This window comes from Crocodylus siamensis, chromosome 5, assembly GCF_052110815.1.
Source record: "Crocodylus siamensis isolate JL-2025a chromosome 5, ASM5211081v1, whole genome shotgun sequence".
Taxonomy (NCBI): Eukaryota; Metazoa; Chordata; order Crocodylia; family Crocodylidae; genus Crocodylus; species Crocodylus siamensis.
The window spans coordinates 123,297,720-123,316,497 of NC_143399.1; the positions used below are offsets into that span (position 1 = coordinate 123,297,720).

General features: G+C 37.8%; 1 protein-coding gene across 2 annotated transcripts in view; it reads right to left on the minus strand.

Annotated features, from left to right (window-relative positions):
* SEPTIN7 (septin 7) overlaps positions 1-18,778 on the minus strand; it is an 88,291-nt gene that overhangs the window by 28,604 nt on the left and 40,909 nt on the right. For both annotated transcript variants that reach the window (XM_090050162.1, XM_090050161.1), the window contains exons 2-4: positions 9,616-9,722; positions 5,453-5,553; positions 4,447-4,581 (exon numbers count right to left, since the gene is read on the minus strand). In XM_090050162.1, coding sequence (XP_089906288.1) covers positions 4,447-4,581; positions 5,453-5,553; positions 9,616-9,722 — 343 coding nt within the window. The remainder of the gene's footprint in view (positions 1-4,446; positions 4,582-5,452; positions 5,554-9,615; positions 9,723-18,778) is intronic.

An 18,778-nucleotide genomic window follows, 5' to 3' on the forward strand; every position in this document is an offset into this window, starting at 1 on the left:
ATCAGAAGTCAAGCACACTACCTGAATGCATCTTGGAAGGATGCATTAACCAGATTTGCATTAGATGTACATCTATGGTTTCAGTAAACAAGCTCAAATATGAGCAGCATACTGGAATTTGACCAAATAGTGGTCAAGAGATCTAGTTGCAACTGTATCAGTAGTTTAAATTCCTCTCCCAAAATTAAATTTAGTTAAGGATATTTGGGGAACAGATTGTCAGATCTGGAAAATGATTGCTTATAGGCTGAATAAACACAGTATTAGCTAGGGTAGTACAAGCTTCTTCATTCCATCAAAAAAACAAACAAACCCACACTCAATTCTCTCCAGAACAGGGATTCTCAATCAGGGTCCAGGAGACCTGGGGTAATGAGAGATCCTCTGGAGGGGTGCCTCAAGAAGCATGAGGAGATAAATGAGGTGTGAGAAGATGGGTAGATAAGGGCAGGCTCAGGCTGTTCTTGGCTGGCCCCTCTGCAAGGAGGTAAACACTGTAATAAGTCTATATCAAATTTTGAAACCGAGTGCCACAATTCACGGAAGTTGAGTCTAAAAAGGTTGAGAACCACTGCTTTAGAGGGACAAACCCTAGAGTGTGAAGTCAAATTAATTAGTAAGAACAGTCAAATGTATAAACAGGTCTACCAAGAATCGCGTTCAATTTTCTTCACATACACTGCAACCAAACTGGTTTCAAACCAGAGAAAGGCTGTTTAGACTTGCCTTGTAATTTTTTATCTATGAGAAATGAAGGCTGTTTATTTCCAAGGCAAATACAGAAACCTCATTTTGTCAGTGCTATCATCAGACATGCTAGTGATGACTAAAATACTGTAAAACACTGTAAGAACCTGAAGTACTCGGAAAAGATTAAGGACTCTCTGCTTTAGTCCACAGAAAAACTGTTGCGGAAAGTTGTTTAGTTCCACATGCAAACTTTTATAAATAGCAGCTAGTGTTAAAAAATGCAGTAGAAAAACATCATTAAAATTAAATTTCCATTAAACAAAAATCAATGAATATTGAAAACGTACCAAAATTTAAAAGCCCATTTGGCTAAGAGTCCAACTTAACAGGTTTATCCCCAAAAACCCAAGCACAAAAAATGAACGTGAGAGAAACGCACTAAAAAAGACATTTGCAACTGCAGTCATCAACAACTAACCATTAAAATTACTCAAGCTATCAACGCCATTTTTTGGAAGCGAGACGCTGATGAAACTGAGTTTTGTATGACAGATGCAGACCAGAAAACTTAATCTTATCCTTTTAGGTTAGGATTGACTATCTGTTAAACTCAACAACAGGGGTTGGCAACATTTTTGGGCACAGTGCCAAAAACCCTGCAACCTCAATTTGTCAGAGGCAGTTGGCATGCCAGGGGGAGATGGTATAGGAGACATGAGTGACCCAATCCCTGCGTGGCAGTGCAGCCCTAGTCTCTTCCCTGCTGTCCACTGAGGCATGTGTGCACCTGCAGCTGGCAGGGCTCCACAGACCCCAGCATAGCTGCCTGCAGCCTCCCTGCTGCCAGTGGCCAGCAGCAGGAGCCTGCCCAAAGCCTGGGCTGGCTGTATCATGCTAAGCAAAATGGCTTCCTTCACTTGCCATGCTCTGTAGGGCTGTGCAAAGCTTCGGTTGCCTATTTGATTCAGCAGAGTTTTGGCTCGATTCGGCAGCCGAATCTCCGAATCCAAATTGAATCAGGAGTCCCTTTAATCTTTCCAAATTGAACTGGAACCCCCCCCGAATCAATTCGGAGATAGTCGATGATTTGGACACAGACACAGCTTTAAATCTTTTTCTACATACCTTACGGTACCAGGTAGCTCTTGAATGCTGAGATGCTGGGGCAGGTGGAGCATCCCACGGAAGTGCGGGGGGGTTCCTAGCGTGCTCAACAGTGGACCCCAGAGATGAACCAGAAGTACACCTGAATCTGCTGTGGAGAGTGTGGGGACCCCCCTCCCACAGCTCCCTGGATCAACAACTGGTGCCTCCTGGGTCTGGGGGGCACCTAGGGTCCCCCTGCAGCCGACTGCCGAGCAGGGGGAACGTGGGGTCCCTCACATGCTCAGAGGACCCAAAAGTGAACCAGAAGTACTTCCAGTCCACTTCTGAGTTCAGCACCAAACACACAGGGGGCCTTCTGTGGGGCATGCCATCCACCCCACTATCACAGTGTTCACTTGTGCCTGGTACCTTGTAGTATGTAGAAAAAACATTTAAAGCTGTGTCTATGGCCAATTCTCTGAATCAGCATCGAATCTTCAGATTTGGCCAAACAGAATTGGCGACAGTGATCCGAATCAACAAATCAAAACACTGTCCCCATTTCAGGCCGAATCAGAATTGAAAATGGCTCATTTCGCACACCCCTAATACTCTGGCATGTGTGCTGAGGTTTGCTTATCCCTGCTCTAGAAAATGCTGTAAAGATTACTTAGTTTGTCAAGATTTCTGATGGTACTGATTGAAAAGACAGTGATGGAAGAAACTAGCTCTCCTTCTGCTTATCTTTCATGGGCTGGCATTCTATCTTGGGTTTAATTTTTTTTTTCATGCAAGTGCACTTAGGTTAAGTTTTCAATAAAAAACAAAACAAAAAGGCAAAAGGAAAGAGACATAGTCTACAAATGCTTTTACACACTGCAAATGACGTTGTACTATTCAGAAAGAGACAGATGCATTCCACTTGATAGTGACAGCTATATGAGCTACTGTAAGCACAGGAAACCAGATGAGAGGCTGCAACACCATAAAAACCAAGTCGGAAGCAAGTAATGTTCTTTAGGAGACAAGATAGTATCCTAAAACAGGAAATAAAAGATAAATAGGCTTCAACTATTTTAATCTCTCTGAAATTTATCCTCCCGAATTCAACAGTATTTTGGGGCTGTTTATTCCATTAAGGAATGGAACTCAAATTACTTAGGTCAACTTTATAATTTCTTCCCCAAGAATGCTAGTTTATTTAGTCATTGTGAGGCATACGCCTTCAAGCAGATAAATATTACTTTAGCCTTTAATCCTGCAAGCTAAAACGGCATCCATTTTTTTGGATACCTGAAGCACTTGTTTTCACATTTGCTTCTAAATTTATGCTTTTTTTTAAAAACACACTTCCCATTGATAGCAAAACTCCCACTGGTAACCAATAATGGACAGAAACAAGTTAACAATTTGAGAAGGAAAGGCCAAATAAAAATAAATAAAAGGTATTCAGATGCCTATGCTCCCAGTTTCAACCCAAGCTGCCTGAAATACCTTTTAGAATCTAGCCCATCACTTTCAATCAAGACGAGGTAGGATTTATCTAAATGATTTCTATAATTTTTACTTTAGTTAACTGTAGCCTTATTCAACACAAAAAAAGTTTCAGCTTCAAGCTTTCACACTTGAAAGCAAAACTGTATATGGGAACAGCTATCAAGTTTCTGTAGCATAAAGATCAACAGGTTTTCTACAAAAAACTACTGTAAAGGGGTTAGAGAGCAATGACCAAAAAAGGTTAATTTACTTTCCAATAATAACAATGACTCCAGTCCACAATTTTGATGGCACAGTCGGAAACCAAAGTAGGGCTCTGAGCGGCTCACAGCTAGTATTCTCCACTGCCAAATAAATACTCCTCAGAACTCTCTCTGTCCCTCAAAATGTCTTCATATGCTTCATCTATAGTGCAACATAAAAGCTAGTTTTTCTCCTCTTTCTGGTTTGCAAGATATAAATTTATCAGGCAAGAAAAAATATCTTCCACAAACCAAAGCAGTAATACTATAATAAATTGCTGTGTAACCTTGATTTCAAATATAACATGACCTAGATTTAGTACACTTAAAAAAAAATGCAATTCTCTCGGTCCCCCACTAGAGAGAGGTCTCACCAAGTTAAACACAAGTTGAAGGTGTGGGAACTGGCATAGTGTTAACTGTGAACTAGAGCAAGATTTTTATATCAGACCCAAAACTAAATTGGTCCTAGTTTAATTACAGAAAGCCAAAAATACTTTAATATTAGTGCACATTCTTTTTTCCCCCCTTCTGTTTATCATTAATTTCAAACAAAGAAAAAAAATGACTGGTCGAATTGAAGAACCATCTTCTATAGCTCAAGTTTTTAATAAGTCATTGCAATGCAAGAAATAATTGAAACACAAAGTGGTATTAAAGAAATGAAAAATATACCTGTTAACAAATGTCAACATTTTTCTTGGTAACTGTTGTGTGTTCCTGCTTCCTGACATTGATTTATTACCAGTCTGGTTATCTAGCGTTTGACAAGCCAAATTAAATTAGTGTATGAAATTAAACATGGCCTGTAGTCCATATGCTGAAAAAATCCTGATCTGGAGCTTTGCATATCTGAGGAATGTCAGAGTCTGGATATGTATTTCAGATAAAGTTAAAAGAAAGAGACACATTAAAACAGTAAATTACTGACCCATGTCCTGAAGGAGCAATGAAGTATAAACAACACTGCACCCTATTGTCTGGCATCTGACGTCGGTTGACACGAGATTCTGCATTCAGGTAGTCTTCAAACTTACTGTCAATGTAGTCAATAACAGGCTGCCAACTGTAGAGTGTACATAAATAAAAATATTAAGTTACCTCACACACCCAATAAAAAAGTAGTTTGTGATTTACATAATAGCTGTCCCAAAAATATATGCCACTTTCTGCTAAAATATCTGTCAAAGAGACAGATTTAAAAAGTCAGTATTGAACTACACAAATATTGCTGAAAAGCTTTCAAGTAATGAAGCTATTAGAAGGGCAACTAGTAGACTCCTGAGACCTAGAAAGCTAGGTCAAGAGTTGTCCCTGAAGTCAACAAGATTTCAAACTGCAATTATGTGCACTGCGCACAGAACTACAAAACAGCTCAATATAAAACTAAAAAACACTTTAGATAGTATATAATGGAAACGCAATGAAAAAGAATGAAGGGTTACTTTTTAAATGATCATTCAAAATAAGCAACATAGCTGTAAACCATAAATCTGCATGGCTACTGGAAAATCTTCTAACACACAATTATCTACTCTAACAGTATTAAATTGAACACTTAACAGCATAGTAGTATTAAATTGAACATTTAAGGGATACTCTTTAAAGGCTGCTAAAGGATTATAAATCTTGTGACATCATAGTTATAATTATGCAAAAGACCTAAAGATTCTGCTGGCTTTAGTTTTTTTTAATTAGAGAAATGGTGAAAGTGTTTTAACCTATTACAAATAGCAACAGGAGACCCAGACCTCAAAATAAAGTCTACAGATACCAGGGGAAATGACAATTTTAAAGTTTGCTCATTTTTTAAAAAAGATTACCTTCCAGCTTAAACTGAAATACTGGTATCTTAAAATGAGTTAGGGTACTGAAAGATCTCAAAGAAGACACCACCATTCAAAAATACTTTGATAGAATATAAGGTAATTTCTTACCAATTACTATTATCAACTGCATCTCCAAATCCTGGTGTGTCAACTATTGTTAGTAGTAACTGAACACCGCCTTCTTTGATTAAAACCTTTGCCTGTTCAACCTATAAGATTCAAAGGGTATAAATTCTTAATAGTTGTAACAAAACTATGACAACACCCATTTTAATGAAAGTAAAAAAAAGAATTCTACTAGTATCAGGTTTTAAATACACACTGTCTGTCTCACAGGGATAATGAACATTTGTCTTGTGTATAAAGTATGTGATGCTGTAGTATTAAGATAGTCTTTGGAATACAAAAAGCTGAACTGTTTGGTAACTCGACAAACTCTCTCTGGACTGAGGAAATTCAGGTACATGTCTGCAGTGGCTCATGCTAGAAGCCAGGGGGTGGTACAGCAGCCCTCCCTTCCCTTGTACAGTCCTGAGCTGAAGGAGGGCACAGCCAGGCCCAGGCAGAACCTCTAATTAGGAAGGTTTGTCTGCACCATCCCAGGCTTTCCCCTACTGGCTGCTAAAGGGGCACAAGTGTTGCCAGCCCCATCCCCCTGCTAGCACACTCAGGCAAAGGGGGGGGGGTTGTTGTGCATTCATCTGCTAATGATACAGAGCTTTTCAATTTCCCTCTCCCTGCTTCTTTATATTGTCTGCAGCAAACTGACAGGCAAGCAAGCCAGCGGTGGGGGGGGGGGGTGATAACATTGTTTATCACCCCAACAGCAAAACAACAGCCTTGCTCCATTAGTTTAAACTCTTCTTAAACAGCTTACCAGCTGACCTGTTGATTAGCTCCAAAAAGCCCTAAGTGGTCACTATTCTGTCCGCCTGTCCCAGTGAAATTGGAAACACCACAGAGACACCTCTTGGCATTAGCAAGCATACCACATGTCTAGGCTCCATAGGGCTGCGGTCCATGCTGTGGGAGACTGGAGGGAGGGAGGGAGGGAGGGATTCCTGCTTAAGCAGCAAGTGGGGAGTAGGTCAGGGAAAAACTAGGCAGACCCTGCTGTGGCTGCAGTTTCTGCGGAAGCTCCAGCCAGGGAGCAGAAGGGAGGGGCGAGCCCTGCTGTGGAGCAAAGAGCCCCGCCCAGCCCAGAGAGCATGCCAAGGATGCTGGGGGTGCCTGGCTTATCTTAAACTAGCAAGGCATCTGGGACAGATATTGTGTAAATTGGTTTGAGACAAATCAGTTAAGTCTGATATACTACATTCAGCCAAGTTTATCTCGAATCGGTTTCAGCCATTTTCAAACTGGTTTATGTGCACTGAACATCTGTTCTAAGTTTAAACCAGTTTCTGATCACAAACTAGTTTATGTGTAATGTCTGTCCCTAGCTCTTTAGTAGAACTTTTCAGGGGATTACCACTTTCAAGAAACCTCAGTAACAAGCATGATAGAAATCTCCATCTTACTACTTGAGCAAGCCTTCTGACCAGTTACTGCTTGGATGGGCCTTCTGCCATAATTAAAAGGTTCATGCTTTTAAGGGATGGGTCATATAAATATTTCACAACAGTTTTTAACACCTGTTTAAGTGCAAATGACAATACACTGTTCTGCACCACACCTGAAATATGTTGTAAGAAATTGCAAGGACTGGCATCATGGTGTAAAGAAGTGAGATATTCTAACAAATGGATAAAGTTAATTTAAAAATAAGCCTTGAAGGCAAAAAAAGTTCAAAGAAAGTATTAAGTAAAATTAAAAAGTTGTCCCTAAATAAGATATTGAGAGAGTTCTCTAACTTGTGTTCTCTCTCTCATTTGAAAGAGTCTCACAAAAAAATTATAAAAATCCTTGCTGCCAAGGAAACCTCAGCAACTGTTAACCTCAATAAGCCCTTTAACTCTGAAAAACAAAAAAGTTATAAAGCATTGGGGAGGGAGAGGGGAAGGGAAAGTGATGTGGCTTGTGATATGTGGAAGAGGCTAGAGTGGATAAACTTGTAGACCCCTTTGCATTTAGGGTCTGTATAACTATGTTCCTGAAATGTGGAACACTGACATCTATACATGAAACTGGAACAGTCAAACCCTGCCCACTTCAAGCATGTTCATTCTTTTGATAAGAGAAACTAGTTGAAGATCAATATTAAAAACCTGCCATGCAGCTAGTTTCTTTTAGAACCTAAATGACTGTGTGTCCATACATGGTCAAATCTGCAGAAAGCAGCAACATCTGGAAGAGATCCAGAAAACAACTGTAAACTAGTGTCATTCACAGTTAGAGTCCAACTGTATCCTATCATCTGGTTTTACAAGTATTCCCAAGGGATTCATGGAAAACAAATTAGTTCTTGTCCTGGAATTTAAAACTTTTCTTAACAAATCTATTCCAAATGGTCATTTTCCCATGCACTTTAGTTAATCAGGTCACATTGATCCATCTTACAACATTACATTGGATTTTATAACACTAAATAGGAGTCAGTTTCAAAGTTTCTAATGAATGAAGCATTCCTTTACCTATTTACAAGGAAGCAAAGTTAAAATAAAATGTATTTTCATTGAATAATTATTTCTTTGAGGTTTATCCTGAAAATCAGCCAGCCAAAACAGTTCTGCTTAAAGTTCTGCCACAGTCCTTATTTCTGAACCTTCAAGTCAAACCTGAAATGTTTCAATTTTTAAAACATCTTTTTATGTAAACAGTAGTGATATTCTACCACATTGAAAACTTTTGAGATTAAAAGAAAGCGTGTCATTACTGTATGGTACAAAAACATCACCTTATTTCTTCCCAAGATAGGTTAGCCACATCAGACATTTTTTAATATTAAAATGGATATACTAAATAAAATAATGCTAAAGTACTTGTGAGAAAGCTAGTTCTATTACTGGAAGTAAACACATTAGGAAATATTTTCTACTTATTAGCCTTTTAGCTCTACCAAATCTAAGCATCCAAAAGGGAAAATGTTATTTAAATTACTGTATCACTTTATAGTATTACTGGTTAAGCTGATGCAAACAAAGCAGACCAAAAATACCCTAACTGGTAATTACCCTTGGACAAAAACCTTTAAATGTAAGCATATTTCTACCTTGGCATTTTCTCTGCTCAGGCAAATAGCTTCCTAATTTGTAAATTTAGCCAACTGTATACTGGTGTTTTGAAATAATACCATTGCATGATACAAGCTTTTAAAATAGGCAATTTGAAAGTCTACATAAATTTATATAATTAAAATATTTAAAACAGGGGGGTTTGACTAGATGACTTCCTGAGGTCCCTTCCAACCCTAATTTTCTATGATTCTATGATTATTACAAAGGGTACAAAATTACAGAACATCACTATAAGCCTCATGAAACACTGTCAGTTCTATTTTTAAAAAAGACTAAGATCCTGACTTAGAAATATTTTAAATATGCACTAAAAGATCTATAAACACAGAAACTATTTTCTTACATTAAAATATCTCATCTTTTAACAGAATATATGTGCAATATTCTATGCACAGAACTTGAAATCTGCAACTAGTACTTCACACCTGGCTCCTAATTTCATCAAGGCTACATTTTACAGAAGTTTAATTCTCTAGGAAAATTATAAAATGCATGGAAACAGTTTCCTGAAGCCCTTGTATGAAATAGTAAGAAAGATGTTCAATTTCAGTTTCTCAAAAATCAACATGTGAAATAGACAACTGAATTCTTATGGATGGCAAAAAGAGGGCAAAAATATGGTGATAATGGTTTGGAGTTGCAGAATGGGACAAGTCAAGATGAACAAAATGCTATTTAAAAAAAGGCAACTAGAATCAGGAAAAAAAAAGTTCAAGAATTGTAACTTAAAGAAATAATAGAAAAAATTCCAAAGTATTTATCATCCCAATATTGACTGAAAATTTAGACATTTAAGAAAGCTCTGCCCTATAGTTTCCTGCCACTGAACAGGGACATCTGGAATGACAGAAGGATAGAGGGGCCTAACTGCATGAAAATGTTAAGGCAAGACTGTTGGCCACCTGCAAGATTTAACACCAAAATTGGCAATGATACTAGCCAAATAGTAAAGAACATTTATTGATGTGCAAGTTACTGACTTTTTGAAGGGAAAAAATAGTGAAAGTCAAGAAGATTAACAGGTTCACAGAACAAAATATTGTGACAAAATTAGCAATATTTTGGAATTCACAAACAAAATCAACCTATACATACCTGTACAGTCTTTTTAATTCTATGTGAAGGACCTGGATACTCTGGGGAATACAAGTCTGTTAAGAACAGTGAGTTGATTAATGTTGATTTTCCCAATCCAGATTCACCTAAAGGTGGGGGGAAAAGAAAGGGAGACTTTTGTTAGCATGTTTCCCCCAGAGTGCAAGATTTTTAAAATGCTCTTAAAATTTGGTACATAAAAATGCAATGCAAAACAATACCATCTTCACCAAGTTTACAAGCATTTATTTCTTAGAGCAAATACCAAACTTCTATGTTGAATGCATATAATGTTTTTCCCATTATAAAATTCACTGACAAGATATTGTTATGTGAAGCTATAAACAGGCCACCTATTTGGAATGGGTAGGAAATGATCTCTTTTCAAGCTTTATTTGATAGTCCTATGTACAACAAAAGATTACCACTTTGACCTAGTTCTTGTGGTACTAGTAATTAGAGTGGAGTTTCAAATCTACATGGTTTGCATGGGAACTCCCCCCCCACCGTAATTTGCTCACAAGTGACAATAATGCAGGCCTTGCAAAAGAATTTGTAGAAGTAATTGCCATGGCAATTCTCATGAATGCTTACAAACTCCACAGTAAAAATTCTGCCTTATTTACAACTCTACAGAGGCTGGGCTGTAAGGAATTTCAACCAACCACTTACTAAAAATGTTTTATAAACCAAGTCCTTGACTTTGCAACATGGGGGGAAAAAATAAAGCCAAAATACACTTAAACAATCACAACATTCACACACTGGCGTAAGAACAGAACAAAGGATATTTTCTAGCCTGACTCCACAGCTTGCTTCAGGTTTTATTATGCAGCGCTAAGGTTAAGACCTAAACAGAGGCGATGACAAAGAAATTTGTTCCTAAACCATTAAAGTCTGGATGCAAACCACTGGTGGCAAACTTTCTCTAAGGGAGGAGAACCAGCTGCACAGCTGCTTTTTTTTTTTTTTTTTTTTTTTTTTTTTTTTACAGCAACTACTAGTTTATTTATAAAGCTATATTAGTAAAACTTCAGGAAAAAAAAGACTACAGAAAACCCTAAAATATATAATGAGGTCCATATAAACCAGTTGCCAAATTAAAAATTCCTATTAATACTTACAATTATTAACTGCAGTGGATAAGGAGTCCTCTTTACTGCAACAATCAGCCAATATAGTACACCTGATTTATTTTGCACAAGTTATCTTAGCTCAGTTAAAAACTGTTCAATACTGCAAATCTCTTGAACTACATGGACTGAAAGGATACGCTGCTGAAGTGCTGGAGCGGTTGTACCCACAGGGCATTACTCAAGCAGCAGCACTTGCCACTTCAAGCCATGCCTCCTGACAGGTTTGATTTGTGTATGGATGGATGTCTAGATAGCTTGAGCGTTACTTCTTTCCATCTCAAGCTAGGGATGAGATACTGACCTACTGCATTTTTGGGGGAGGGAGAAGAATAGGGCGTGCACTGCAGTCTTGCAAATATCTAGTTTCTACAAGACATGCACTTTAACCCTTCTGTTCATAGTCTTAGTGCAGGGGTTATATTGTAGTTCAAATCCTTTCTTAATTTGCAAAATACATGTGCCCCTGAGAAAGTCTGATACCCAGATCTGCAGCTGCAGTCAGAATTTAAAGCCATTTCCTATTATACAAGATAAATAATGTATAGAGATGCACAATTACGCATACAGGTAGAGGAGTTACCTGTTCTACTACCTCTTGGCTTCTCTCTAAGGAAGAGGAGTACTGCCTTACTTTGTGATCTAGCTGACTGAAAGAATTTAAAAAATGCTTTTCTGTGCAAGATCAAATATCAGTAAATACACGGGATGCGGAAAGGTTATCAGCATCATTCAATAGAAAGAGTTAAATACCCCTGCCCTGCAAGTGCACACACAATTGCTGATCTAACTGACCTCCTCTTAAGAACCTGCAGGACAAATCTTTAGTAAAATATTTTCCTCTTGCATACCAGGTCACTATCAAGACTGAACATGTGGAAATGCTGCATTTGTAAAGGATCTGATGGGACAGGTCCACTTTAGGTGGCTACAGCAGTGGCATCATGCCATATAGTTCTGTGCTTCACTCACTGAAGTACAGTCCTCCATAGTTCCTTTCATTATTGCAGCAAGGCTAAAGGATTTGAGTTGAAGCTGCTGGACAGACAAGCAGACCAATTTAATTTCTTCTCCAGCCTGCCTTTTACATTCCCTGTCTCTTTTCTATGGTTATGTCTACAGTGTGATCAAAGGAATGACTGCAGCCCAACTGTACATACCTGTGCTATTTTATGCCTAGTTAGCATAGGTAACAGCAGCAGTTTAAACTGGTACACAGGATATGACACAAAAAAATTAGCAATGCTAGTTTTGTATCCTTTTTATTTATAACTTTATTCCTTTCTTTTTTATTACAGCTGCTCCCTACAAATCCATTCACAGCCTCTGTGAATGAGTCTATAAGGTGCCACACTGTCCTGCCATCTGATACCTTTGTATTAAGTTTCTTTGAATCACCAGCTCGTTTAGCCTGCTAACTTCAATGCATCACTTCCTTCAACTGCTAATAACTTCATTCCTCAGTCCCTCCCTCCTTTGGGAAAAGTTTACAGGAGATCACCATGCTTAATCAGCAATTAGAGAGAAGCAAGGTAGGAGTCAGGCTTGTCTTGTTTGCAGAGTACCAGAAACTCCACCCTGTCTTTTATTTAACATATAGTACTGTTTGTTGGAAAGCTCATCATGGTAAAAAGGGTTTTCCAAGTACATTGAAAAACAGAAAAGTAAAAAAAAAAAAATAAAAAAAATATATATATATATATCCTATCAAAAAATATCCATGCCAGAAGCTTCTGGAAGGTATCTTCTTCTTTAAATTAAGACAAAATAGTCCAGCTGCTTTTTGGAGTGGGGAGGAAAGGGAGAGAAAAATGTCCAGGTCTAGCTGGTGTTAGCAAAATGGCAACCAGAAATGAGGTAAACCTAGAATTTTCTGTTGTACACTACATAAATGTCGTTTTGGATTTTTAAATCCACTGTTGTCTTGCTTTTGCTGCTGCTGTAATCAATGGGAGTGTCACCACCAACTTCAGGGAGAGCATGAGTCAAAACACTAAACACTACTAAAAATTCCAGCTGTTTTCTGAAGTTTCAATATGCCTTGTACTGAGTAAGATAAACTGCCTTTCAGGAGCAAGTCTCCACCCATTTTCTGGTAATTGTTATAACCACTCTTTTCACTACCAGATTAGTGCAACCAAGTCTGTCTGTTTGTTTTTCAATGACTGATGTTGAATGTCCCACCCTGGGAAGATCCCAGCTTTGCATGTAGGAGAGAGTCCAACCTCAGTTTCACCAAAATGACTCATCATTAAGATTTTTGAAACTGTGTTCCAAGACTTTTCAATGAGCTATAAACACCACAGCCACCTCAATTATAGCGGACCGAAAAACTAGGACACTGAATAGAACTTGCTCAGCTTCAATGCTGGAGAATGAAAACTAGGTTCAACAGTAGCAATTGTACTATGTGAAATGTGGGGGAAAATTCATTCTGGAGAAATTTTGCAGTATTACCAAAATTTGAAATAAAAGGAATATGAAGTGACAGGCACTCTTCTACAGCAGTAATAATTATAGCACACTATTTAGCAGCAGACTATATTTTCAGATCTAGAGATGATTTTCACAGATATATATTCATTACATATAAATATATATATAAAAATATATACATTTACAAAGCTCATTATTTGAATGTGAACTGAAATGCTTAATCGCCTCAACTAATCACCTCAACTGTTTAGGTACCCATAATTAGAAATTTGGTTTTTAAGTTCATCAGATAAAGAAAACACTCGTTAGGTTGCAGCAGAAGCTGTCAATGTTTCTTCTGGCTGTGGCAGACTGGAATGACCCAGCTTGTGTCCAAGGTAGGCTAGCACTAGGGCCCAGTGGCTGCTACTTCTTCCCACTGCCCCAGTGTGGTTAAAGGCCCCTGCCTCCAAATACTGCCAAAGGACCCCAGCTCAGGACCAGATTTGGCCTCTGGGCCACAGATAGGTTGTGTCCTCCTCCCCAACCCCTCTGCAATCTGTGGTATAGGTAGTGGTACATGTTAACAGATTTATCATAATTCCTTTATAGGACAAAAATTTTCTGGTGGTACTTAAAGTTGTATCATTTTAAATTGGTGGTGTGCAATCTGTCAGAGTTTGGGACCTTCTTCCCCAGCAGAAACTTTGTAAGATTTTTGCTGCAGAGATGAGACTTGAAATATATGAAGTATTCCTAGTCTCCCAAAATAATTTTTTCATGTAGCTTGGTGTTGCTGCCTCTTATATAAAACACTGTTTAACAATCTCTCTTTTCTGATAGAAGAGAAAGTTAATTTTCTTCATTTTGTTTTTGGTGTCTTCCTATGAAATTACTGTTTCGTGCCAACTAGCTAGCCGCTATCAAATCTCATCTCTAGAAAGTTTCTCACTGAAGTTAATATCCTAAGCATTGTCAAAGTGCCTATTCCAACTTGGAGGAATTGGTGTTCATTTCTATTAATATAGTACTGAGAGTGCTGAGAGAAAATGCTAACTTTGAATGAACAATTGCCCGACTGCTGGGGAGACTGAAATAGTTATTCAGAAGTCCCTGACTCTGCTGAAGTCAATCTTCGTGAATTTCCACAAGATGATTTTTGAAATACCAGCCCCACCCCCTTCCCATACTTTATTGATCAAAAACACAGATCTCTTGGATCATATTCTCTTATCTTAAGAGACAACACTAGATACCAAATTCCTTGTCCAGTACAAAATATACTGAATAAGTGCCATGCACTTCCCTCTTGGAAGATAGCAACATGAAAAGTAAAAGGAGATTTAAAATGATTATGAACTGAGGTTTTTTGTTTTTGTTTTAATTTAAGCAAAATTTAGAGGTTGGAACAGACCACAGTGATGATCTAATTTGACCTCTTACCTAAGACCACCACAGAACTTTACTCAAGTAATTTCTACATTAAAACCAGTAACAGTTGAACAACAATCTTCTAAAATCTTCTAAAAGAAATATCCAACCTTAAAGATTTAAAAAGAAGAATACAACACATCCCTTTGTAAGTTACTCTAGTAGCTACACTCTTCAGTTGCAAGACCTACATCAGTGGGAGCCAACCTTTCTGGCACACATGCCAGAAATTAGCTCCATGCCCTCAAGTGCCTTCTTCTGTCTGATCTGCTAATCTCCTTTCAACCCCCTAACCTACCTGCCTCCGTGCTGCCTGTCACCTCTCTGATGTGGGGTACCTGCCATAGAGAGGTTGGCTGTGCCATTTGTGGGATGCAGGTTGGCCACTAGGCCTGTGCAAAGCAGCAAGTATTTGATTTGGATTCAGCCGATTCGGAGGGACAGCGATTCAAATCACTACCCGGATTTGATCTGGATTCAGAGATTTGGTCTTAGACTATAATGGGGAATCACTATGATGCCTATAATTTTGTCATTTTTTTTGCAGATTCAGATGAAAACAGCAGGGACGGTAGCCCCTTCTGAGGGCATGAAGCCTGCCAAGTATCAAGGAGATAGGTGCAGGGGTTTCTATGAAAGTGCACCCCAAACTGTTGAAAGCAAAACTCGTATCCCTGGGGGCGGGGAAGATCACAGTCACTGGCCAGCTACAAATGTGACTATCAGAGCAGTCTCCCCCCTCCCCTCCCACCAGCCTTTTTATTTATTTATATTTATATATAAGGAAAGATCACCCCACCCTCCTCCCTCTTTGTAGCTTCTATTTGCTGCAAGCTTTCTGAATTTCTGAATCTCTCTAAATCAATTTCGAGACTTCTGATTCAATTTGGGCCTTTTAATGGGTCTCCTGATTTGATTCGGAGATTTGGCCACCAAATCTCCGATTCAAATTGGCTACCAAAGCTTTCCACAGCTCTACTGGCCACCTCTGACCAAGTCTTAGATGTATTATCTTATATGTAGCCATATTAAAATGCATACCTGATTGTATCCAGTTTAACACTGATTCATATCAGTCTGGAGTGATATTATTTACCCCACTGCCAACAGGCGAGCTTCATTAGCAATATGCTACATCAGTAATTATTAAATAGCATTAGATCAAAAAGTGACTACTGCAGATCTCACTCAAAATTCATTTGATGATTTGCCATTAGCAATAGTTTGATAAGCTCTCAGTTAACTAATGCTTAAAGTTTTCCATCTATTCTACATTGATTCTGTAGTGTATGACACTAAATTCTGCACAGCTGGGAAACATTCCTATCAAATTCTTAAATATGAATGATATCTAAGTTGCTTGGAGCCACCTATGTCCCCCACCAGACCAAAAAAAAATGGGGGAGGAGGTTTAATAAGCTACAAACTTAAAAAAAAATTAAAAGTGATTCTAGTTTTAAAAGAGTGCACTTTTAATATTCAAAATAAATAAATAATTTAGTGGATCCACTGTACTCAATTTAAATGGTCTGAGGTTTGGTTTCCAGAAACACTGAAATATTTCAGTGGACCAAAGAAATTTTATTTCACTGTGGCTACAATTTTTAATACCAGATTGCCAGAAAGAAAAAGGTTTATTATGAATTGTACAGACCAAAGTTATTTTCTATAAGTAATGTAATTTTACCCATGCTTACAACCAGTATTTTAGAGGCATACTAGTTTAAGCTTACTTGAAGTCCACTTAAAGCAGCTTACTATGAGAAATAAGTTAACATTAGAAGACCAGTAAGAGCAGATCAACAGTTAAATATATTTCTACTCAAACTTATGAAGGCAGAGACTTCCGTGCAATTTATTTTTTACTTGGTATCTATTCAGCAGTAATGCCACAAAATGCTTTCCTAATTGAAATCAGATATGTGCCTGTTTTTAGTAGTTGTTCAAGGTTTTGTGTTTGACCTTTTCCATTTAGTTGGTTTTAAATATTTAACTGTTTTTGCAGGATATATTTATTAAAAATTGATGTAAAATTGGCATTTTCAACCATGAAAAAAGATCAGCTTGTTAAAAGGTATAAAAATACATTTAATCTAGTTTCATCCTTGCACAACTTATGGTATTTGTGCACACCAGTGCCTACAGCTGCACATCAATGCTTCCTGCTTTTAATAGCATCTTTGACATACTTGAAACATAAATATCATTTTATACCTATATGCTATATGAAGAGGTAACAACAACAAAATAATAAATATTTGACTGGGTTCAGAAGTAAGTAAATGAGAAAGAGGAGACAAAAATCTCTGAAAGTTAGGCTGGAACAAAACTACCTTTAATATGGTTAATGGTGTTATGCTACATGAACGAAGCTATTAGAATAGACCTCAAAGTTAAGATTGCAAATCCCTTCCAAGCCTCATTCTAGAGTCTTTCTATAGGAATTCATTCACATTCCATAACATTTTTGTAAATAGGAATAACTTTGATGCATTGGTATGTTTATGTAAGATTATACAACTGAAAAGTATGTGGTTAGAGGAAAATGAGATAGGAAGATGGTATCTCCTTTTTTAGATCAGACCCATGAGCTCCACTAGGATACAGAGACTTGGAGTCTTGCAACAATAAGAATGGTATTCTATACAAGTATAGAAACAAAGACAAAAATAATCTGTACCTCCCCTTCATGACTTCAGTTCTTTAATTTCACCCTGTTTTAGGAAAATGTTATTTGGTCAAGTGACAAACAGTTTTCTGGTACTACAACAGCAGAGAAGCCTACAGCACATGAACTTTTACCTTTGTTTGCAGGCAAATCACATAATGAAAGTGGAAGGTTCTGACATTCAGTGCTGAGAAATTTCCAGCTGAATTTTGGAACACAACACAACCTTGAATTCAAAGCATAGCTGCTATGGATAGAGTCTTGGCAAATCACTGGTCATAATTAGTATTTAAATGATGGGAAAAACCCATTCTTTAGCAGCTATCAGGATAGCATAAAAATATTACTACTTCCTCAGTAACAAAACACACAAGTGACCACCTCTGACCTTCAGCAAATTAGGCAACTTGTATGAAGGTTTGAAGATGTAACTTTATGCTGAAGTAAAATACTTTACCCAACAAAAGGAAACTAGATGCCTTTAAAGACAAGAACATTAATTTACCAAACCTGAAACTAAAATATCAATTTCTCTTTCCCTTATTCTTCTGAAATTCCACATCTCAGTTTATGCGTTCACAATCAATAAGGCATATGATTTTACCACCTCTTCACGTATCCAAACTAACTTTAAATTAGTTAACTCTAGTGCCAACAGTGGCTCAGCAAGACAGGCTTCAGCATAAGACATACAAACCAACCCAAAACCTTGGGTTTTTTAGTTGATGGCTGAGGCTCATGCTACCTCAATTTAAGTAATGTTGATATCTGAGGCAGCTAGAGGAAAATTAGCCCCAATACGCCTACAGCTGCAGTCAGACCTCAGTTAAAGTACAAACACAGTCCAGGGAAGAAATAAAAAGTTGCCAGTGCTAACGTGTAAGTAAACTTACACCTATGGAAGCATCTGAATGAAGTAAGGATTTAAACTAGATGCAGTATATCATGGAAGTACAGACATTCTGCTTTATTACTGTGGAAAACATCTTATCCTCAGAGCATCCTCAGGATTCTGTACTTCAGATCCTGACTAGCTGTAATGATGAGATAACACATCCAACACGCACATTTGAGATTAAAAGAAAAGAAGGTAACTGGTCCAAACTTCCTATTTTCTATAAATGAATAATGTACAATCACTTGCATGGAGTGACTGAAGAGGAACATAGACAGGAGAAATATGGACATAATACTTTCTGCTTGATGCATCTTTTCTGGCTGCGTGAAAGTGATACATAACTAACTTTGCACTGCATTTCCTGTACCTGCAATCATTCATAAAGACTAAGTCCAAGAGCTATCCTTGAATGATTTACAGAGTGTAAACTACTTAGAATTAGAATTGCAGATCAAGGTCTGCCTGCTATCTGCTTGAAAAAAAAATCTGGCACTTGGCTGCCGTGAAAATCTGAAGAAATGCAGAGGCAACGGGTATTATGCCCTTGAGGCTCTTAAAGAACATGATAAAGGTACAGGATGGACTTGGCTGATAGTTATGGTTTGTGTGTTACTCTGC